Source organism: Macaca thibetana, chromosome 1 (assembly GCF_024542745.1).
Source record: "Macaca thibetana thibetana isolate TM-01 chromosome 1, ASM2454274v1, whole genome shotgun sequence".
Classification (NCBI taxonomy): domain Eukaryota; kingdom Metazoa; phylum Chordata; class Mammalia; order Primates; family Cercopithecidae; genus Macaca; species Macaca thibetana.
The window spans coordinates 153,336,098-153,359,182 of NC_065578.1; the positions used below are offsets into that span (position 1 = coordinate 153,336,098).

At 45.0% G+C, this 23,085-nt stretch overlaps 3 protein-coding genes across 11 annotated transcripts in view; 1 reads left to right on the top strand and 2 right to left on the bottom strand.

Annotated features, from left to right (window-relative positions):
• C1H1orf74 (chromosome 1 C1orf74 homolog) lies at window positions 1–16,111 on the top strand. Of its 2 annotated transcripts, XM_050781419.1 has the most exons (3): window positions 4–156; window positions 848–1,760; window positions 15,477–16,111. In XM_050781419.1, the coding sequence occupies exon 2, from the start codon at window positions 923–925 to the stop codon at window positions 1,733–1,735; it is 813 nt and encodes a 270-aa protein (XP_050637376.1). In that variant the 5' UTR covers window positions 4–156; window positions 848–922; the 3' UTR covers window positions 1,736–1,760; window positions 15,477–16,111. The 2 variants fall into 2 exon arrangements, with proteins under 2 accessions (XP_050637374.1, XP_050637376.1); XM_050781417.1 differs by lacking the exon at window positions 15,477–16,111 and having other exon boundaries at window positions 1–156; window positions 848–2,247.
• The window catches only part of TRAF3IP3 (TRAF3 interacting protein 3), a 27,034-nt gene continuing 6,187 nt past the window's right edge, over window positions 2,239–23,085 (bottom strand). For 4 of the 7 annotated variants that reach the window (XM_050781379.1, XM_050781376.1, XM_050781374.1 and 1 more), the window contains exons 3-16: window positions 22,037–22,184; window positions 21,829–21,886; window positions 21,595–21,619; window positions 21,295–21,324; window positions 21,100–21,195; window positions 11,507–11,578; window positions 9,045–9,185; window positions 8,798–8,935; window positions 7,042–7,177; window positions 6,377–6,439; window positions 5,184–5,243; window positions 3,955–4,091; window positions 3,103–3,216; window positions 2,239–2,503 (exon numbers count right to left, since the gene is read on the bottom strand). In XM_050781379.1, the coding sequence (XP_050637336.1) occupies window positions 2,411–2,503; window positions 3,103–3,216; window positions 3,955–4,091; window positions 5,184–5,243; window positions 6,377–6,439; window positions 7,042–7,177; window positions 8,798–8,935; window positions 9,045–9,185; window positions 11,507–11,578; window positions 21,100–21,195; window positions 21,295–21,324; window positions 21,595–21,619; window positions 21,829–21,886; window positions 22,037–22,184 (1,311 nt within the window). In that variant the 3' untranslated portion in view covers window positions 2,239–2,410. Of the gene's footprint in view, window positions 2,504–3,102; window positions 3,217–3,954; window positions 4,092–4,901; window positions 5,244–6,376; window positions 6,440–7,041; window positions 7,178–8,797; window positions 8,936–9,044; window positions 9,186–11,506; window positions 11,579–16,110; window positions 16,209–21,099; window positions 21,196–21,294; window positions 21,325–21,594; window positions 21,620–21,828; window positions 21,887–22,036; window positions 22,185–23,085 lie in introns of those variants that run through there. The other 3 variants (XM_050781378.1, XM_050781387.1, XM_050781391.1) reach the window with 3 other exon arrangements.
• LOC126948990 (von Willebrand factor D and EGF domain-containing protein-like) lies at window positions 12,142–15,478 on the bottom strand. Of its 2 annotated transcripts, XM_050781412.1 has the most exons (3): window positions 13,928–15,478; window positions 13,673–13,827; window positions 12,142–13,470 (listed from the first exon to the last, which is right to left on the bottom strand). In XM_050781412.1, the coding sequence occupies exons 1-3, from the start codon at window positions 14,481–14,483 to the stop codon at window positions 12,859–12,861; spliced, it is 1,323 nt and encodes a 440-aa protein (XP_050637369.1). In that variant the 5' UTR covers window positions 14,484–15,478; the 3' UTR covers window positions 12,142–12,858. The 2 variants fall into 2 exon arrangements, with proteins under 2 accessions (XP_050637369.1, XP_050637371.1); XM_050781414.1 differs by having other exon boundaries at window positions 12,142–13,827.

Here is a 23,085-nt window from a genome sequence, read left to right on the forward strand (position 1 = left end):
GGAGCAGAGCAGGCTGAGAGGGTCTTCCCAGCGCAGGCGGGATTTCCAGTGTTACTTGCGGCTGGGCGTTGGGGACTTGCTGCCTTTCTGGCAGCAGGCAGGAAGCCACAAAAAGTTTCTGAGCCCGCGAACCTGTAGCGGACGTGGAAAAAGAACGTATGTGAGAGAGACTTATGCCTCATTTAGCAAATCACTGTAATATGCTCTGGTGTGGGGCGTGTGGATCGGAGAAATCCCATCTTCCGAGGGTCCTTGGTCGGACAGAAAGGGAAGGCGGGGCCAGCAGAAGTTAAAATACTACCGTATGCAGTTCTAGCGGATTTCATTCATTCATTTTTATGTGTCAGGGTGAGATGGTTGTTAGTCCACATTCTGGTGTATATTAATCAAATTGCTATTCTTATAACTATTCTCTGGCGGGAAGAGTAGGGGAGTTGTCAGTGGAAAGGATACATTTGGAACTTGGAGCTCTGTCCCAGAAGGGCTTTTGGGCGAAATGCTGTGAATTTTGCCAAACACCGCCCCGCCTCCGCCTCTGACCCAAGCTCCTTAAGGTTTGAACCAGAGAACGTAATTTGCAACAGGTAAAATTTACAATAAAAGCCAGAGGGAATATAAATCTAGCTATAAGGCTAGAAAAACACGAATTTAAGATTGAGGGAGACCAAGTCAACCAGAAAAATCAGGTAGCATTGATCCTATTTTGTCTGGGCTGGGTCACCATTTCAAAGCAGAGGGAGGACAGAATAACCTTTGGAAGATACTTCGACTTAACGGGAAGGCTGTTGTCAGGTTTCGTGGTGTGTCATTGGCTGTTAATAATTCCCTGCTATTGCTTTGTTTCTAGGCCCCTCCTCAAGTGTCTGGCTTAAAGATGCCACCCAGGGAAGGGAACTCTGGCTAGCTAAGGAGGCCATTCTTGATGTTGCTTCTAGATCTCATGTCGTCACTGAGACCTCAGCTGCTGGTGGCAGCTGCTCAGCAGACCCTTGGCATGGGAAAGAGACGGAGTCCACCCCAAGCCATCTGCCTTCACTTAGCTGGAGAGGTGCTGGCTGTGGCCCGGGGACTGAAGCCAGCTGTGCTCTATGATTGCAACTGTGCAGGGGCATCAGAGCTCCAGAGCTATCTGGAGGAGCTGCAGGGGCTTGGCTTCCTGACCTTTGGACTTCACATCCTTGAGATTGGAGAAAACAGCCTGATTGTCAGTCCTGAGCATGTATGTCAGCACTTGGAGCAGGTGCTGCTTGGTACCATAGCCTTTGTGGATGTTTCCAGTTGCCAGCCTCACCCTTCTGTCTGCTCCTTGGACCAACTTCAGGACTTGAAGGCCCTCGTGACTGAGATCATCACACATTTGCAGGGGCTGCAGAGGGACTTATCTCCCTCTGCAGTCTCCCACAGCAGGCTCCATTCCTCAGACTGGAATCTCTGTACTGTATTTGGGATCCTCCTGGGCTATCCTGTCCCCTATACCTTTCACCTGAACCAGGGAGATGACAACTGCTTAGCTCTGACTCCACTACGAGTATTCACTGCCCGGATCTCATGGTTGCTAGGTCGACCCCCAATCCTGCTCTATTCCTTTAGTGTCCCAGAGAGCTTGTTCCCAGGCCTGAGACACATTCTAAACACCTGGGAGAAGGACCTCAGAACCCGTTTTAGGACTCAGAATGACTTTACTGATCTCAGCATCTCCTCTGAGATAGTCACACTGCCGGCTGTGGCCCTCTGACTTTTACTCTCCTCTCACATAGAAGGTACTCAGTAAATGATCATCTCTAGGTTGGGGATGGCAAATAATCATCTCAACTGCCAATTCCAAGGGTCTTGAGTACACTAAGGCACAATGCTCTAATCCATTGGCTGCAAATGCAAAGGGCATGTAAATAGGTAGTGGTGGTGCTAGTAGCAAATTGGTAGATAGTACCTACTTGCCATTTCTATGCTAGGAAGTCCTCTTAGTGGATATGCTTTCATTTTCACTGGATAAGAGGTAGAAGGAAAGAGGTGATAGAGGAAAAGCAGGGTGGTGGAAGACAAGCCAAACACTCTTGCATGGTAACCGTCTAAATATACCTGCTCTATGTGGGTGCTGTCTGCTAGGAAAGTAGGGCTGGGGGTTTCTCTGCGTGTTTATATGCCTGCAATTGAATTTGAGGAGAGTAGACCACCAGTATGCTTAAATATGTGATACTTGTTAATGTAATACACCTTTCAGGAATAAACTGAGAGTTCTGAGGAACAGTCTGGTCAGGTGAAGTTTATTTACACTAGGTTAAGAAAATAACAAAAAGTCAGAAATCCTAAGTCAGTTGGAAAGCCCAAGCTGTAATGTACCCAAACCTTCTGAGTTTTTTGTTGAGTTGCTTGCTTCTGATTTTCACCCGAGACAGTTGTCACAAATTATTCAGATCATCAGGTTGTCTTTATTGGCCAGGAACACTGCCAGTGCTGCAGCAATCACCACCATCAGCATTGGGAGCCATCGCCCACATTGCCTCTGCAGAGGGACAGGGAGACAGAAGAAAGTGGCTATGAGTTGACTGGAAAAGATATAGGCAAAAGTCTTTCTTCTTCCTACTCTAGCCCAGTAGAAAACCCTGGGTTAGTGGTAGAGAAAAAGCTTTTTACTCTGTCTCCCACTCTGTCACCTGTCTTGGGGTAAAACCACTTAACCAGTGTTCTCTGGCCCAGGGAGCCATATCCATCAGGGACCAGATATATAAATACTGATATGAATAATGAAGGGTGGAAAATAACTCAGCAAAATTGTATTCTTTGTTTGTATTCCCCAGTACTTTTGTTGTCCTTCTATTCTTGCCACCATGCTTATCATAGGCTAAAAGAACACCCTTTCATACTTTAGCTAAGAGTGAGTCTTTCCTTCTGGCATTGAGAGTTCCATGAAAGTTGGGCTTTGATGCATGAGTCCAGTGTTTTTTCCAATGGTTGCCATAACGTCAGTATGTTATAAACCAAGCACAGTGGGACAGGATGGCCAGTTGTTGGCGTGGGCTGATATATTTTATCTGCAAATCTTGGTTAAGGAAGGAATCATCCCATCATCCAGGGCTTTATGGGAAGGAGAGACCCTCTTACTCTGGGAGGCAGCTGCTGGCTCTGGTTCAGCTCTTCTCGACAGTGCTGCAGCTTACGCAGGCAGGAGAGATACTCGTCACTGAGGTTGTCTAATTCTGAATGCAGTTCTGTGCACTGGGGAGAACATCACCAAAGTTGTCACTGTCACTTCTGTCTAGGACAGAGCCCAGGTAGGGGAGACTGCCCTGTGTAAGTTTCACTCATTTGGAATTTTTACCACCATCCTCCCTTCCCAGCCATTCTCAGGGATTTGAGTTTGTCTTTTGACTGTCTCACATTGTCTGGAATGTGTTCATTTTAAATGATTGACAATACTGCATATTATAATATTACATTTTATACATTTAAGTTCTTTTATGTGACTTTACGTGCAAGTGCTTTGCAAATGAGAGACACTGAAAAATGAAGTTCTTATAGCACAAACAACCTAGAAGTGACCTTAGTACAAGTTTCTTTCCCAGGAGCTAGTTGCATATGAATACTTCTGGGGATGTGTATGTTTGTGAGTTGTACAAAGGAAGAGTTTTACTCTTTAAAAGACATATAAAGACTTAAGATACTCAATGTAGGACGACATATTGAGAAGTTAATATTTTTATTAAATGTGTTTGAGTTTTGGTCGACTTTCTAAAAGGTAACCAGTTAATAAAACCTTGAATAGGAGTTGGTGTAAATAAGGAAGGGAAAAGATTGACAAGTCAGCCCAGAAGCACAGACACTTTATGTAGGCAAATTAATATCTGTGGGTATCCAGTCACAGCCTAAACTTTGAAATCCCTGCTCTTTGGCTGCTTCCCAGGTTTCTCTGCTATTCTGCAGATGAGCCATCACTGTCTCAGGTCACCCTCTCACCTCCTTTTCCTTGGCCTGGAGCTGCAAAGTCTTCTTTTGCAGCTGGTCTCTGAGATCCCAGTCTTTCTCCTTCCCTGTACCCTCAGGCTCCACTTCGTTAGGGAAGGACTTTGGACTCCGCACGGGCAAAGCCTGATCTAAAAAAGCAGCCAGATTCTTGGTGATAGTGAGGCCCACACCTTTGAGGAAGGGCCCTGAGGGTGAGCCACTAGGAGTGGGGAGAGGGGAGGGAACTTGGGAGGACATGCTCTTGGCTAGACTGATGGCATTCTTTGACATAAAGGTTAACTTCCACTAGGCCCCTGCTAAGCTTGGACAGACAGCTGGAATCTGAGCCCCTTGAGGACAAGATTGGCATCTTTTCTTTGTATCCCCAGTCTTATCTAGTGCTAGATAATTTTAGTGAATACTTATTAATTGAATTTCATTGGTTGTATGTCACATTCTTCCTAGTTTGTCAGATAAGTTTGGTGGATGCTTTAATATAACCCCTTTTCCCTGATGTCCTCATTTGAAAGTTGTGAAGATGGCAGTCATATCCTAAAATTTATCTTCATATGGTTAAAGATGGTTTTTCAGCCACCCTGCAGTCTTAGTCTTGGTGAAAAGAGCATGGACTAGGAGTCAGAAGTTTTGGATTGTTGTAGCTGTGTTGTTAGTCTGTGCCACCATAGACCTTCATGGTCTTATCCATACTATGTGGGCATAAACATTTCTGCATTATCTATTATATTATGCCCAGTGATTGTGAGGAGAAAACAAAAGGTCATGTGTAGTGGACAGGTGAGGAGCTATTGCCCCTCTGTATACACAGTGAATTCTCAGTAAACATGGACAGTAGACTCTCTAGGGCTAAGAGTGAGTTGACTCTGGCATGCTATGTGGTTTGGGGCTGGGAAGTTGGATGTGATTTGGAAAATCAAGTGTGTAAAAATTGACATGAAATCCTGAGTTCAAAATAAATTTATTGAAATGTTCAACACAAACATGTGCTTTCAGAGAGAATAGAAATCCTTTTTCACAGTTTATATACCTCAGGATAGAAGGCTAACTAGTTGAAGTGTCCTCAGAGCCAATGATCAGTCCTTAAAAAGCTCCCACACATCCTGGACTTAACAGACTCTCAGAACTGGGTGGGACTCCAGGAGGTCATGTAGTCCATCCCGCTGCCTCTAGGCAGGTAAGGGAAGAGCAGTATCTTAGAATTTGTGGTTAATAAATTTGCTGACCTTTCTTTGTTAAGAGTTTCTCCTGTTCTTGAAGCTGTAAGGATTGATTCTGAAGCAGACCTGTTGGAAAACACAAGGAACTTGTCTATGCTAGCATATTTACTACAAAGAGTTTCTTTTCAGACCTTTGCCTAGAACCTTAGTTATTAAATATGTTCCCATCTGCTATGTGTTGAATTTTGTCCCCCAGAATCTATATGTTGAAGTCCTAACCCTCAGTACCTTAAATTATGACCTTATTTGGAGATAGGTTCTTTAAAAGATAATCAAATTAAAATGGGGTCATTCAGGTGGGCCCTAATCTAATATCACTGGTGTCGTTATAAGAAGGAGAAATATGGACACAGATACGTTCATGGGAAAGACACACAGAGAAGACGGCCATCTGCAAAGCCAAGGAAAGAGCCCTGGAATAGATCTTTCCAAAAATGCCCTCAGAAGGAAACACCCCTGCTGACACCTTGGATTTCTAGTCTCCAGAACTGTGAGACAATACATTTCTGTTCTTCAAGGCACCCAGTCTGTGGTACTTTGCTATGAATATAGCATCCTTATTTCTCCCCCTACCATGTCTCTATCTTCAAGTCTTTGCTTGAAGACTTTCCCTTTCCCCTGCGGTTGCTTTGCTCTCTTAATAATCATTGCTGTTTGCATGAAGCTTCTCTATCAGGTGTCAGAGGTTAAAGTGGTGGGCAACCAGCAGCAGTATTAATTGAGTCAGGTTCTCCAGCTTTTCAGAAACTGCTTTTCTTCTGAAAAGTCCCTTTTCCTCTTTGGGCCCAATATGTAGTTTTGAAGTGGACTGAGGCACGTATAGTGTGTAAGCTTATTTTCTAAACCATCTCTAGTGACAGGTCTATGTGACACATTCATGTACTTATAAATTACAATATATAAAATAAGAGCTGCTTTAGGAAACCCAGTACTTAAAACAAAATCTGCAATTCTGGGGGAAATGTAAGTGGTGTCATTGGCATGGAAGGAGAAAAGTAGAAAAAAAAGAACAGAGGCTAATACATAATTTATGGAGAGCTATGTAAATGACCTCACTTCACAAGAAGAGGGTCTGAAAATGCACAGAGTTAGAGCATATGCCAAAGACTGGTCCCTTAGTCCCTACTCTGGGTGCCTTTTATGGGCCAGGACCCCCAGGAAAACCCTGTGGACTTTCAGAATCTGGAAAGCAAACTTACTCTGCAACTGCTGTACTCTGGTCACCAGGGTGAGCTTCTCCGACTCTGACCTTTTTAGTTGATCTGAAAATGCAATAATGCAAGCCAAAATAAAGGAACCCAAGACTTAATGAACTCAGTACTTAAGGATGGAAATTAGTAATAGATGCTGTCTTGTCGTGGCCTCTAACATGTGTCTTTTGGAAGTTGTGTCCCAGTTCTGAAGAGGTAAACCAGAAGCCAAGTACCTCAGGTTTTGTGCATCAACAATGTTGGGTTGCATTGAGGCTTGTATTTACACACTATCTAGTCCTCGGACGCAGAGGCTGTGACTGAGAGACTTTCTCTATGCCTTGTGTTTCAACTGGCCTTTCCCTTTCAAATTAGGAATGTGGCCTTGACATATGTGACTGATGTGGGAGCAGCTGTGATCTGGCCCAGAGGGATGGGCTAAAAAAGAGAGCTAGACAAAAGGATACTCTATCTGGTACAGTGAAATTAATTTTCAATTTTGGATGATTAAAACAGCCCTGCCTCTCCCTCAAGGTAAAATGAGATTACAAAGCCAATCAACCAATCAAGCAAACAAATAAAAGGCTGAAGCCTTTCTCTTAACTCAGTTTCTTTTTTCTTAGCTCACTTGGCCATGGCTCCCATACGCCCAAAGCCTCCAAGGAGAAGAGTACCTTGTAGGTCCTGGGTATCCAAGCTGCACAGGTCTCTGTCCCCTTGCAGGCATTCAATCTTGGCCTGCAGTTCCTGGTGCTCATTCTCCAAAAATCGCAGGGTCTGGTTCATCTGTAAGTCCCTGCTATCTGCTCCCTGTAAGGAGGAGGAAGGGCCATATAGAAGGAGGTCAGTGTTGGGGTGGAGGTTGGGGGCAGATACCATGGAAGAGGAAAATATAGAAAATTCTGGAGTTTTAGAGATAGAAGGAATGTTAGGTAGATGAGAAAATAGAGAAGTCTTTCTTTTTTCCTATTCTTCCCTTTGCTTTGTTCCTCACATTTATAACAGCAAATAAGACTTGATATTCACAAGGAACTCGTGTCTTTTATTTATTTATTTTTATTTTTAGAGATGGGGTCTCACTTTGTCACCCAGACTGGAGTGCAGTGGTGCCATCATAGCTCATTGCAGCCTTGACCTCTTGGGCTCAAGCAATCCTCCCACCTTAGCCTTCTGAGTAACTGGGACTATAGGCATGTGCCAGTAGTTTTGAAGTGGACTGAGGCATGTGTAGTGTAAGTTTATTTTCTAAACCATCTCTAGTGACAGGTCTAAGTGACACATTCATGTACATAAATTAGAATATATAAAATAAGAATTGCTTTAGGAAACCCTAGAATAGTACTTTAAAAAATCTGCCATTCTAGGGGAAATGTAAGTGGTTGTCATTGGCGTGGGACTCATGTCTTGACACTTTGGTAAATCACCAAATTAAGGAATACGAAGTCATCAGTTTTCTAGATGTTTTCATTTTCTCTTTTATTCTTCCTCTGGCAGTATCAATTTTTTTTGTTAGGGTCTTTTTTTTTTTCCACAAAGATTCAAAGTTAAACCCCCTCCCCCCAAAATCTTCATAGGAGTTGCCTTATAGGTGATGGGAAGAAGAGAACAGCAAAGGTTGAGATGTGGATACCACGCAGAGTGACCAGCTAGGTTCACTCCTTTGATAAGACTCACATACTCTGTCTCTTATCAAGTGGGCTGTTCTGAGCCCTGTTTCAGGAAAATTATAAAGATCAGCTTTTGAGGTGGATCCTCAAAACTCCAAACCAAGTAAATAAATCTATGCAAAATAATAGCTAATATTTACTGAGTGCTTTTATGTGCCAGGCATTGTGCTAAGTACTTTACATGGATCATCTTACTTAATACTCAGAACAACCTTATGATGTAAGTACTATTATCCTCATTTTACAGATGGGGAAACCGAGTCTTAGGACAGATTGAAGATGATGGAACCCTTGAGGATGCCAGGAGTCTAATTGTAATTGCTAAATGTAATTGCTTAAAAAACACATTGGCAAAAAGTGTTAGTTAGTACTCACCTGTAAATAAATTAGTGACATTTTTTCTGTGCCAACAGTGGGCAATTCTGAACTGGATGCTTTTTTGGGATGGAGTTTGGAGAGTGGGTTGGGATATGACATTAGTAGGCTGATGTATATTCCAGCCAGTTCTTTTCATTTGGATGGTGATGGTGTCATTCCAATGAACGCTTAGTTCATTTGCATGAGCAGTGCAGACATCCTTGCTAAACTCGAAATTAAATTTCAGAGCCAAAACAGTGAATTTGGTACAAAGTAGGTGGTGACTGAGGAACTGAAAGCCAGATGCTGTCAGCTGCCTTTGGAGTCCCTAATCCAGAACAGCTTCTTCATCACCACCCCTCCTCCCCATACCCTGTCTTCCCTCCCCACCCCCAGTGCCTGGTACCTGCAGTTTGGACTGGAGCACGTTGAGTTGGCTCTCCAGCTCTCTGTGCTGGGACCCAAGGGTCCTCCAGTCCTCCTTCAGAGCCTCGTACTGGCTCCTCCACTCTTCACACTTCTGCTCTGCCAGGGCCAGGGATCGCTGAGGGAGGTCAGAGAGGAGAGGGTTCCAGGGAGCTGTGCAGCTGGCTCCCTTGTTCCCCAAGCTGCCTGGAGTCCCCAACCCCAAGGTCTGTGTGGCATCCCCATACCTGTGTGCTCTGTAGTTGCTGCTCTGCATTCATTTTCTCCTCCAGCACTTTCTGCAGTGACTCCTTGGCCTTCTGCTCATAGCTGTTTTTCTGGTCTTCCATCTCCAGTAGTACTTTTTTCATTCCCCAAGGGGAGTATTTCTGTAAATTTGATGCAATTCAACAAATACACATTGAACTTCTGTGTGCCAAATCCTGAACTGGGATACAGAAATGAAAAGAAGTTGGTTCTTCCCCCAGGCAGAGATACCAGTAATCTAGTGAGCCTTTTCTTTTAGGGTAGAGCTAGCAGGGAGAGTCCCTCAGGCAATGAGAGATGAGTGGGGGGGCATAATAACAGTGCCCTAGGCTTGCTGGGCATTATATCTGAGGCCTTCCACAAGCTCTTGAAATCCAACATGTCTAAACAGGACTCATGTTTCTAAACATGTTCTTTTTTCTTGGGGTTCCTATCTCAGTGACCAGAATCATCATCCATCTAGTCTTTTCCAAACCCTAAACCAGGGAGTCAATCTTCATTTTCTCTCTCATTTCCTTCCAGTAATCAGTTGGTCATTGAACCTTGACAATTTCCTTCATAGTTCATATCTGTCTCCTCTCTATCCCTACTGCTGCTTCCTTAGTTCAGGCTCTAGTAGTAGTGTTATGTGGATTAATGCAACAGCTTCCCTTTCTTCAAATCTTGCCTCCCTTCAGTCCCTTTTCAGTCCCGCATTTAGAAGGTTCTTTCTAAAATGCAAATCTGATCTTGCCACTTCCTGCATAAATTCTCCATGGATTCTCAGCATCCTAAGAATCACATCCAAACTCCTTGTCATGGCTCCACTTACATGCCTAGACTTTCATCCCATGCTACTTCCACCTAAGCTGAGATGTTTGCAGATCCCCTAGCACTCTGTTTTTTTGGCTTCTGCCTTTACCCATATAGCTTCTTCTGCCTAGAACTGGTTAACTTCTACTCATACTCAAGATTCAGTCCAGTATCATCAGTTCTGATAAATTGACCAACTGCCCCCATCCCACAATGTCTTATAGATTAGGCAGCTTTTCTTAGTGTTTATAGTGTTCACATAGTATACCCTGCATGCCTCTATTATTCTACTCTGTTGACTCATCTGTTTTTCCTACTGGATTGTAAACTCCTTCAGGGAGGGAGCATACTGCTGCTGCTTTAAAAAAAAATCACTGTAGCTTCTCTACAATGCCAAATGAACTTAATGGTTTAAAATTAATACATTCGCGTTATAAAATTCCTCCTGGCTGCAGGATTAAGGAGACACAAGTGCAGCTTTGCAAATTCACTGGGGGTCTTGCCTTCTCCCTTTCTTTCATCTTTGTGTCCTGTGATTTCGGAGAAGGCAGGCAGATTTTACTGTCAATTCTGGATTACTCACTGTGTAAGCAGTAGACCAGATGACAAAAATTTAGGGATCAATATGAAATCATTTCCATTTAGCTTTGGAATTGTCTGAAATTTTGGATTTAAATTTGAGTGGGTCTTATAGTTTTGGAACTTTCATTAAAAACTAGATTCAGGAATTAACCTGGTTGAGGTCATATGTAGGGGATGTCCCAGTTATTGGACATCCAATGACCATCCATGCTGGGCACTGGTTATGTGTTATTCCTTATTGAAAATGAATAGATTGGCATTCTGGATTATATATTGGTCTCTTGTGAACTTGGTTGGCATTATTTAGTCCTGTCAAAGCAAGTCATACTGAATAAATGAAAGTTGTGGACCAAGAAACTTATAGACTCCATAAACTCTCTTCCCCTGTGAGACGCCATCTATGTGGCCAACTGTCTTCTCTCTCTAACTCCAGATGGGAGAAGTCTGCCTGTTCCGCCCCATTCTCTTATTTGACATCTCCCCACCTGTCAGGTATCCATCACTTCTCAAATGTGAAAGCTGATTTCTTTCTATCTCTTGTAAACCAAAATTAGGCCAATCAGGAGATTACTAATGCTGGAAAATGGTGTTACAGAAGAGCCAAGTAAAAGAGCTTTTACATTCTTCTAGGGGTTGCTAGAAAAAACAAAAAAAGTTGCCCATGGAATGAAAATCATTTTCTAAGACTTCGTTATAACATCTAACTCATCTGTTCAAAGATTAGGATGTGTAAATATCTGTCTGGGTGGTGTGAATCTTTACCAAGGGCCTTTCCCTACAGTTTCAGGTATTCTCAAGGTTCCCCTGGAGCTGACAAAGTGGTTAGTGCTGGGATTCCTCCAGGGTGCAAAGAGAAGGATACTGGGAGAAAGGGAGAGGAAGAAGGATGGAGACAGTGATCTAGTGAATTAGAGACTAAAGTGAAAATGGCCAAGCCAGAACTGGGTAAGTAGGAATGGGTGTGTTACTCTCTATCTGGTGGCATTTCTCAAAAGTAAGATTGAGGTTCAAGCATTCTTCACATTTAATTCTAGATTCCCGAGATGGAAATATCCTTCAGAATGCTTACCTGGGTACAGGTGTACAGCTGGTTTTCTAAGGATCTCAGTTTCCCCTTCAGTTTTTCTTCATTAAGTTGTCCCTGGAGCAAATGGGATGAGTTAATGAGTGTGGGCCAAAATCTAGTCTGCAAAGAGTTTGACTCTATATTCCTATCCTACTGCCCAGCACATGGTTGATGCTCAAACAGTGAACTCTTTCAGGAGGCAGGCAAGAGCAAAGATGACAAAGGATGCTGAATAGAAGAGGATCTTCTCTTCTTTCTCTAGACTAGGACAAGAAAGAATCAGACTGGCCTCAAGTCCTCTTTTTACCTCCATTTTTATCAAATGGCTCAGGGTAGGCCGGGCGCGGTGGCTCAAGCCTGTAATCCCAGCACTTTGGGAGGCCGAGACGGGCGGATCACGAGGTCGGGAGATGGAGACCATCCTGGCTAACACGGTGAACCCCGTCTCTACTAAAAAGTACAAAAAACTAGCCGGGCGAGGTGGCGGGCGCCTGTAGTCCCAGCTACTCGGGAGGCTGAGGCAGGAGAATGGCGTGAACCCGGGAGGCGGAGCTTGCAGTGAGCTGAGATCCGGCCACTGCACTCCAGCCTGGGCGACAGAGTGAGACTCCGTCTCAAAAAAAAAAAAAAAAAAAAAAAAAAGGCTCAGGGTAGAATAGCAGGGGAGCCCTGGAAGGAAAGCTTCTAAGCTACCCTTTCGCTCACTACCTCTCTCCCCTCTCTAGGCACTTCTGCACTCCTCACCTCTTCTCAGTCTTGTACATGGACCTTTCCCTGTAAAATGTAGGCCAGTAAGGCTAACACAGTCTCCCCTCCCAGAAGAATGTTTATTCCCTCCTTTACCCTCTGTTATGAGCTTATTTGTATCTCCTCAACATTCCTATGTTGAGGTCCTAAGCCCTGAGTGCCCCAGAATGTGACCATATTTGGAGACAGGGTCTTTAAAGATGTAGTTAAGTTAAAATGAGACCATTAGGCTGGGCTCTAATCCAATATGATGGATGTCCTTATTAAAAGAGGAGATCAGGGCACTGTGGGAAGGCCACGTGGAGACACAGAGAGAGATGGCAATCTGTAAGCCAGGGAGAGAGACCACAGGAGAAAAGAATTCTGCTGACACCCCGATCTCAGACTTTTAGCCTCCAGAACTATGAGAAAATAAGTTTCTGTTTTTGAAGTTCCCCTGACTGTGGTACTTTGTCATAGCAGCCCTAGGAGATTAATACACTTCCCTCCCTGCTACACACACCTCCACATGCACACGTATACTTCCACATGCACACATACACCTCCACATGGACATGCACACCTCCATATGCACACACATGCACACCTCCATATGCACACACACACCTTCACATGCACATGCACACCTCCATATACACACACACCTCCACCTGCACACACACTTCACATGCACTTGCACACTTCCACCTGTGCACACACACACCACATGCACACACACACCTCCACATGCACACGCACACCTCCACATGCACAGATACACCTCCACCTGGACACACACACACTTCCACATGCACACACACACCTCCACCCACGCACACACACCTCCACATGCACAGATACACCTCCACCTGCACACACACACCTCCACCTGCACACATACCTGCACCTGCACATGCACACCTCCACCTGCACATGCACACCTCCACATGCACATGCACACTTCCACCTGCACACATACACCTCCACCTGCACACACACCTCCACCTGCACACGCACACATCCACATGCACAGATACACCTCTACCTGCACACACACACACCTCCACATGCACACAAACACCTCCACATGCACACGCACACCTCCACATGCACAAATACACCTTCACCTGCACACGCACACCTCCACATGCACACGCACGCTTCCACCTGCCCACATACACCTCCACCTGCACACGCACACCTCCACATGCACAGGTACACCTCCACATGCACACACAAACCTCCACATGCACACACAGACCTCCACATGCACAGATACACTTCCACGTGCACACGCACACCTCCACCGGCACACACACACCTCCACCGGCACACGCACACTTCCACCGGCACACGCACACTTCCACCTGCACAGATACACCTCCACCTGCACAGATACACCTCCATCTGCACACACACACCCCTCCACCTGCACATACACACCTCCACATGCACAGATACACCTCCACCTGCACACACACACCTCCACCTGCACACACACACTTCCACCTGCACACACACACCTCCAGCTGCACACGCAAACCTCCATATGCACAGGTACACCTCATGCACACACACCTTCACATGCATATGCACACCTCTACATGCACAGATACACCTCCACATGCACACACACACCTCCACATGCACACACACACCTCCACATGTACACACACACCTCCACATGCACACACACACCTCCATATGCACAGATACACCTCCATATGCACAGATACACCTTCACATGGGCACACACACACCTCCACATGCACACACACCTCCATATGCACACACACCTCCACATGCACAGATATACCTCCACCTGCACACACACACCTTCACATGCACACACACAGCTCCACATGCACATGCACACCTCCACCTGCACACACACACCTTCACACGCACACACGCCTCCATATACACACACATACTTCCACCTGCACACACACATCTTCACATGCACACGCACACCTCCACCTGCACACACACACCTCCACCTGCACACACACACCTTCACATGCACACACACACCTCCACATGTACACGCATACCTCCATATGGACACACACACTTTCACATGCACACACACACCTCCATATACACACACATACTTCCCCCTGCACACACACACCTTCACATGCACACGCACACCTCCATATGCACACGCACAGTTCCACCTGGACACACATACTTCCATCTCCACACACACACCTCCACCTGCATACATACATTTCCACATGCACACGTACATATTAGACTCAAGATGAGAACTTCTTTAAGAAAGCAAGAAATGGAGAGATATTAAAGCAGAGTAAGGGCGGCAGGGGGTGTAAGGGAGCTTCCCAGAAAGTCACATTCTATTTATTCATAAGCTGGGTCTGTCTAATGGTATTTTGGACATTCCGAGAAAGATGCTAATCTCAAGGGTGAGAGGGGAGCAAGGTCGGCACGAAGAGCCAATATCTGTTTCTCAGTTTTTCAGTATTTCAGCTGAGTAGCTACAGCTTCCCTGCCACTTTGTTGTCCCCTCCCTTTGTAGACTTGCCCCTTTTGCCCAGGTAGGGGTTTTGTTCTTCTAGCCTGGAGTTTTGTGTAGGGTGTATGTGTAGGGGAGGGGGCGGGGGAGCCATCAATGAGAGCCAGTTTTCCAGAGAAAGGGCAGTGACCAGTTTTCCTATCCTTTCTCTGGCTTTTTCCAACCAGGCCAAGTGGGACACTTGTGAGGTCTTGAAATTCCACCTCTCTTTAGGCCCGAGACGCCATGGGCCCTCTCAGCCAGACGGCCTGGACGTTTCCATCTCTTGTAACATTTCCGGTCTGTAACGGTCTGGGGGTAGAGGAGGGGGCTCGGCTTTGAGGTCTGCCTCCCTCAGTGAGTTTCAGGGTGCCTGGGGGAGGCAGGAAGTGGTATCTCGCAGCTCCTGTTTTGATCTTGTTTGGCTTATTCTTCTAACCATGGGAGCCAGGGGGTGCCCCCACCCTTTCTGCTTCCTGTGTTACTCAGCTGGGGCTTGCAAAAGCAAAAAGTGTTGCCAAAAATAATTTTTTAAAGTGCCTCCTGCTATTAATGTTTTTCCTAACGTCTCATGTGAGGGAAAGCAGAGAGTCAGGGATTTGGCAACTACAATAAGCACAGGGCTTTGTGACCGATGGAAGACGTGGAGAAAGACTTCTACTGTTTGAGCTTTGAAGTAACTGGTAAAATGCTGCATTCTGCTGTGACCTGTTCATTGTCAATCCACAGGTCCTGAAATCAACTGGCTCTACACCTACCTCCTCTGGTTCACATCTTCCGCTCCGCACATTTGCCTTTGCCCAAACTCTTTCTATGCAGAATGCAGTCAAACCTACCAAGTTTAAGGTTTATCTTGCTATATTTTGGGAAGAAAACAGGCCTAAGGCAATATTCTTAAATTTTTCCCAGTCTCCTACCCTTTTGGGGTATTTCCTCTCTCCCCATTCCATAGTATGGCTTTAATCCAATATTTTACCTCTTTCAACTGTTTTTGTATTGGCCCAACCCTAGATTACTTTTCCATTCGTGTTGCAACGGAAGACAATTTACGATAGCCCCTTCAGTGGGGATGAAGGGCCACCCAAGTCTGGAGCTTGAACGAAACCTCTTTCCATAGCTCTGCTTTTCTGGACTCCCCAAGACGTCACAAAAGTCGCAGCCAAGTTGTTGCAAATGGGGCATGTAGTTTGCTGGTCTGAGCCCCAGGACTCCCCACACTGAAGCCCAGTGTTACAGTATGTGGGAAGAAGCACTTTTTACAGGCCTACTGCTGACGTTCTAGGCAGTTAGACCCCGGGACCCCAGGGCTCAGAGGGCATATAACCCCCAGTGAAGAGAGGAGCAAGGCGGAGGCCATACACACCTGGTGCCGATCTGAGGTCTTCAGCTCCTGCTTCTGCGTGGTTTTCCCCTGCCTCTGATCTGCTCTCCAGAGACACCACCACCTCACCACGGAAGCACCAGCCCACAGTTCATCTCTCTGCTCTAGCAGAGGTTACTTAGGGCTTGCAACCAATCCCCGCTGCGCTGTCATCTCAAGATCTTAATTCCACGATGCAGATCTTCAAACCCAAGTCTGCCCTGCTCTCGTTTTTGTATTGCACAATATTGAAAGCTTGCTTTCTCTGCTAGTAGAGCTGTTTCTGCCCTGAAGGTTGGACCCTGTTCAGGGCCCCAGGGCCTATGGTATCCAAAAGGCCCAGAGACACAGTGGAGGGAGCTAATCCTTGGGGTTCTAATAGGGAGTTTGTGGTGAGTTCTCAGCATGTGAAGTTGTAAATTCAAATTTATGAAGGTCAAATGGCAAAAAAAAAGGTCTGAACCAGTTCTGGCCACTTTCTTCCCATTATTTTCCCCAGATACCACAGTTTGGGGCTATACTTTTATTGAAGTTGAGGCTTTCATGGAAGAGATAGAGAGTTGAATTGCCTTATTTTAAGGGAAACAATAGCTGTTAACTGAAAAAGTCTGAGACTGTTTTTCTTTAAAACTGGAAGCTAGGGGGTTGGTGGGGAGGAGGGATGAAGAAGAGAAGGGTGAGGATTGGGAGGGGTGAGAAGAAGGGAGGGAGAAAACCACAACCAAGGAAACTTCTGCTCTTGGGCTGGTGCATGGGGTGAAACTCCTCCTTGGAGACAAACCCAGAAATGTCTGTTAATATATCCCCCCTCATTCCCATAAAACTTGCTTTGATTCAAGCTCTGGTTGTGTCTTACCTGGGATATTACAAGACTCTCAACTCCCCCAGTCCCAGCTTGGAGCCAGGGTTCTTATTGCTAGAAGTTAGAGAATCCTTGAAACCTCCCTGCCCCTTTTTTTTTGAGACAGGATCTTGCTCTGTTACCGCATGCAGGAGTACAGTGGTGCAGCCTGGACCTCCTGGGCTCAAGCGATCCTCCTGCCTCAGCCTCCCAAGTAGCTGGGACTATAGATGTGTACTACCGTGCGCGGCTAATTTTTTTTTTTTTTTTTTAAAGTAGAGATGAGGTCTCACTATGTTGCCCAGGCTGGTCTTGATCACTCAAGTGATCCTTCTGCCTTGGCTCCCCAAAGTGTTGGGATTACAAGTGTGAGACACTGCATCCAGTTGGAAGTTAGAGAACCTTTTAAGACACAGATCTGATCATTCACAAGTCATTTCCTCAGATAGTAATTGCATACTTTCTAAGGATGAGCCAGACATTGCTAAGTGTAGAACTCTAAACCTCAATAAGGCATAGTTCCGTTCCTACTCAGCTTATTACCTACAGCAGTGTTTCTCAAGCTGGGTAGCATGCATTCTAATGGATCTGTGATTTTATATATTTACATATATGGGTTTCCTTTAAAAATGGGTCCATGCATTATTCAAGTTTGAAATACCTTGTTCAACAGAAAAAGTTTAAGACCTATAATTCTAAAGACCTGTCTGAGATCCTTTCTTTGGCACTACTTTGACATACCTTCTTTTCAGCCATACTCTCCATACCCAATTCTTTGCCATACATAGGCCTGTAATCATTCCAATTCCTTTACCTTAAACACTCTTCTACTTTCTGCTTTTTTTCCTCATCATCACTCTTGCTTCTCTACTGGTGAGCTCCTACTCATCTTTCAAGATTCAGCTAAAATGGTTTCTTTCCTTTATTTTTATTTTTTGAGACAGAATCTTGCTCTGTCACACAGGCTGGAGTGCAGTGGCACAATCTCAGCTCACTGCAACCTCTAGCTCCTGGGTTCAAGCGATTCTTGTGTCTCAGCCTCCCGAGTAGCTGGGACTTCAGGCATGTACCATCACGCTCAGCTAATTTTTGTATTTTTAGTAGAGACGGGTTTTCACCATGTTGGCCAGGCTGGTCTCGAACTCCTGGCCTCAAGTGGTCTCTCCACCTTGGCCTCCCAAAGTGCTGGGATTATAGGCATGAGCTGCCGTGCCTGGCTAGGTTTCCTTCCTTTAAAGCCTTCCCTATTCCACCTCAGGCAGAATAATTGCTGCCCTCTTTCTCTTTTCCCTGCATCACGCTGTATGCACTGCTGCTATAGCCTTATTATACTGTTTTGGTGTTATTTATTACATGTCTCTGTCTTCATGGCTGGACTGTGAGCTCCTCAAGAGTTAGGACCATAATGCTTTTTGTCCCTGTAGCACAAGACCCAGCACAGAGTTGGAACTTATCAAATGACTGTCAAACAAATGAGCAAGATGATCTCAATTTAGTTCAGGACCAGAAACCACCTCACATGCACAGCTGTCTGCCAGAAGTTCCTACTCTCCATGAAAATGACCTAACAGTCAGGAGCCCTGACCGTGGTTTGAAAAATCCAGGTACAACGTCTGACATGAGGAGCAGAGCTGAGCTTAGGAAGTCTTTTTTTACATCGCTGCAACTTCTCAGTTTTGTTCCATACTCTCCCATCATCTTTCTTTCTCTGCTCAAGCCATCTTTGAGGTAGGGTGAGATGTCACACAGGCCGGTGAGGTTGTGTGCTCCATCTCTTTCCACCTGGTGCTTTATGCTTTGGTGGTGTCAAGATGCTTGTAGCTCATACTAATACATGAATTTATAATATATACTAATTTACAGGTTTCAACATGGGGATTCTGAGGAACCTTGGGAATCCCCAAGACCCTTTTAAGGGATGAGCAAAGTCTTACTTTTTCTAATGACGTATTTGTGTAAGACTGAATTTTTCTTTATGTTTAAACCAATAGAATGAATACAGAAGTAAATAGGAGAATCTAGTTGTCTTTTTTTCAGCCAGACATTAAAAATATTTGCAAAAGGGTAAAGCAATGACACTCCTGTCACTAATTTTGTTTTTGAAAATGGTTCTTTTTCTTTTTCTTTTTTGAGATAGAGTTTCACTCCTGTTGCCCAGGCTGGAATGCAGTGGTGCAATCTTGGCTCACTGCAACCTCTGCCCCTGGGGCTCAAGAGATTCTCCTGCCTCAGCCTCCCGAGTTGCTGAGACTATAGGTGCATGCAAATGCACCTGGCTAATTTTTTGTATTTTTAGTAGAGACAAGGTTTTGCCATGTTGCCCAGGCTGGTCTTGAACTCTTGAGCTCAAGTGATCTGCCTGCCTTGGCCTCCCAAAGTGCTGGGATTACAGGTGTGAGCCATTGTGCCCAGACTGTTTTTCTTAGAACATGTAATTTAGATTAGCATGAAATATTTTACTATCATTTTAAAATTAATAATTCTTTCTCAATTTCTGTCTTAATTTCTTTCTTCTTCTTTCTTTTTCGTTTCTTTTTTTTTTTTTTTTTTTTTGTGAGAGGGAGTCTTGCCTTGTCATTCAGGCTGGAGTGCAGTGTCACGATCTTGGCTCACTGCAACCTCCATCTCTTGGGCTCAAGTGATTCTCGTGGCCCAGCCTCTGGAGTAGCTGAGATTACAGGTGTGCACCACCATGCCTGGCTAATTTTTGTATTTTTAGTAGAGACAGGGTTTTGCCATGTTGGCTGGGCTGGTCTCTAACTCCTGACCTCAGGTGATCTTCCTGCATTGGCCTTCCAAAGTGCTGGGACTTACAGGTGTGAGGCACTGCGCCTGGCCAACTGTTTTAATTTCTAATATGGTAAATATAAACATTTCTTATATATTTTCAATAATTGAAAAAGTATAAAGGAATCCTGAAATAAAAAAATTGGAGAACCATTTTATTAGACTGTGTCATGCCTTTAATTTTTTTTTTTTTTTTTTTTTTTTTTGAGATGGATTGTTGCTCTGTTGCCCAGGCTGGAGTACAATGAGGTGATCTCAGCTCACTGCAAACTCCGCCTTCTTGGTTCAAGCGATTCTCCTGCCTCAGCCTCCTAAGTAGCTGGGATTACAGGCATGTGCAACCACACCCAGCTAATACTTTTGTATTTTTAGTAGAGATGGGTTTTTGCCCTGTTGACCAGGCTGGTCTTGAATTCCTGACCTCAGGTGATCCACCCACCTCGGCCTCCCAAAGTGCTGGGATTACAGGTGTGAGCCACCATGCCCGGCCTTGCCTTTAGATCTTTGCCTGTACCCCAACTAGAATACTATTTCTGCTTCTATATTTTCCTGGCAAATGCTTATATAAGCATTCCCCTGGCTCTTTTCTTCTCTGGAGTCACTCATTCCTTCTTGTATTTTCCTATATCTTGAAAACGTTTCTTTTAGTTTTCATGTTTTTGTATTGTTTAGTCATGTGTCTTTCTTACAAAACCATGAGCCTTCTCAAAGCAAGAACCCTATCTAAATAATCTCATTATTTCTAGTGCTAGTCCAGTGTTCCGTATAGAGGACATAACCTATGAATATTGTACATTGAATGGACCGAAATCAAAGGCCTGAATTTTAGCTCCAGATCTGCCACTAACTAGCTGTGTGACTTTTGGCAAGTTACTTGACCCCTATGAAACTCAGTGTCCTCCTGGGCAAAATAAGAGTATTAGACCAGACTGTCTCTAAGGTCCCTTCCCACTCTGATATTTTCATTTGGACTGAGTGTGTACATGGCATGCTAGTTTGGATAAATATCGGTGTGAATCCCATACAAAAATATTTGGCATTTACCATATTCAGTAATATAAACTATGTTGGGGTCTTCCTTCATTCCTTCCAACAAATTAAAAAATGGGAATTCTTGCCACTTTTGGTTCTGGGTCTTCCTTGGATATGTAGCACCATGACCCTCAGGTGATGACCCATATATTTATTGTGACCTGTTTGACTTCTAGGTCTGAGCACCATCACCCTCATCTTCTGCCTCTTCCCAGCTCACTTTTCAGTAGTGACAAAACCCTTTCTCTTACTGTGATGATGTGGAAAGAAAAATGAGATGGGAACACATAGAAGCCCATGAGTTTTGTTCAAAAAAAATTTCATTCCCTTACCTTCCAAGAGCTGTCAGAGGCCTGAATCAGAGTGGACAGTAGGTCTTGGAGAATCACCATTTTCTGTTTTAGGACCAGCTCTCTTTGTAGGGCCTCCTGGGGGTGCGGGAACAAAGTGCAAGAGGGTAAGATTAGCCTGGAGGATCGGGGATAGGTGGGTGGAGGAACTGAGGGGAGAGGTCACATGCCACTTACTTTGAGGTAATCGGAAAGCTGGATGATTTCCTGGAGAGAAAGAACAAGGGTATTCAAAATGTCTCTAAGTCCCCTGAAACCCTGTGACATAAAACCTACACCTGGGTTGGCTTGTGTAGAGCAAACCTCTTCTGCTTTGGCTCTGACAGGGTCCATTTAGTCCCCATGTCTATGCTCAGTACCTCCTTGCCATCCAGGAAGAAGATGCCCCTCCATCCCAGCCAAGTTTATCATGGAATTCCAGAATGTCAGAGCCTAATACTTTCTGATTCGACCCCTTCAAAGTGAATATGTGCTTACCTTATCCAGAACTGCAACTCCGTAACTGGAAAGAGAAGAAATTAAAAATAATGATAATGGACCAAAGAATCAAGTCAGGAGGCAGTGGGTTGATTCCTTCTGAAATCCCTTCTGAAGAGCCAGTAGGGTGGGGAAGGGCTTCCTCTTTCTGAATTAAGGTGGACATGAAAATTCATTGTGTTCTCTCTAGAGAGGAATGAATGGGATGTGAGAGGGTTAGGGTCAGGAACTCACTTGGTTTGCTGACTGGCATCATTCTTAATTGTTGGTCCTTCTGCCTTTGTCTGAGTACCTGAGAGATAGAGGATAAGTTGATTTAGAACTTATGGGAAGGAAATGAGGGAAGTGGGAAGGGGCAGGGACTCTCCATTGCCAGTGAGCTGGGACAGCTGTCTCAGGATTCTCTGCAGGCCCTGTGGAGTGAGGGAGGCTCTGCTCTTACCACGGTGGTGTTTGGGTGGCTTCTTGATGGGAGGGTCCTGTGGAGGAAGGCCCCCAGCCTGTGAGGAGAGGTGGTCAGTCAGATCCCTGCAGATGCCTGAGGGAGGAGGATGCTGGGCTGGAAGGACCTCAGAGCTGGTGCCTGCCACCTGGAAGGCAAGTGGGGAATGCTGAAAACCACTGCCTGGAGCCTCTTGAAAGATTCTCTTGATGATTTCAGAAGGAAGAACCAACCATCATGTCTGTTACGGACTGAATGTTTATTGTCCTCCCACCCAAATTTGTGTGTTGAAATCCTAACTCCCAATGTGATAGTATTGGGAAGTGGAGTCTTTGAGAAATAATTAAGTCAGAGCAGGGAGCCCTCATGAGTGGGATTCGTGCTGTTATAAGAAGAGACATGAGAGCTTGCTTTCTGTCTCTGGTCTCTGCCTTGTGAGGACACAATGAGAAGAAGACCATCTGCACAGTGGGAAGAGTGCTCTCATCAGACACCAGATCTGCAGGATCCGTGGTCTTAGACCTCCAGACTCCAGAATTGTAATAAATAAATTTCTGTTATTTAAGCCACCCAGTCTGTGGTAATTCATTACAGGACAAGGACAATGTTTCAGGTCCACAAAATCAAAGTAGCCCACTCAAGCTTTCAGAGCCACACGGGCTTCTCCTGCTCCTGACATCCTTGTCCTGACTGGCAGGCATGGTCCTCCTCAGGCCAGGCATATGTGGAGCTGTACTTTTCTCCAGTTTTTCTCTCTAGAATCTCTAGTTGTTGTTGTTGTTTTTTCCCCCTCTCTCTCTACCTTGTTTGGTTTTGGCCACTTAGATAGCCAGCATGGTGATATGGAAAGAGAACTGGTCTGAGTGGCCACTAAGGGGATCTGGGTTCAGATCCCATCTTTTCTAGGTCTCAGTCTTCTGTCTGTGTAGTGAGGAGTTTGGAATAGATAATCTATAAGATTCCTTCCATATTCGAAGGAAAACTTCCTTTCTCTTAGTAACAGCTAGAAAATCATTGAGGTTTTGTGTGAAGACTAGGTAAAGTGGGGA

Bases quoted from the DNA above. Each gene is read 5' to 3' on its own strand.
- LOC126948990 (XM_050781412.1), bottom strand. From the start codon at position 14,483: ATGTACGTGTGCATGTGGAAATGTATGTATGCAGGTGGAGGTGTGTGT. The intron at 13,828-13,927 runs GTGTGTGTGTGC...GTGCATGTAGAG, and splicing joins GTGTATCTGTGCATATGGAG to GTGTGCATATGCATGTGAAG. The intron at 13,471-13,672 runs GTGTGTATGTGC...GTGCATGTGGAG, and splicing joins GTGTATCTGTGCATGTGGAG to GTTTGTGTGTGCATGTGGAG.
- C1H1orf74 (XM_050781417.1), top strand. From the start codon at position 923: ATGTTGCTTCTAGATCTCATGTCGTCACTGAGACCTCAGCTGCTGGTG.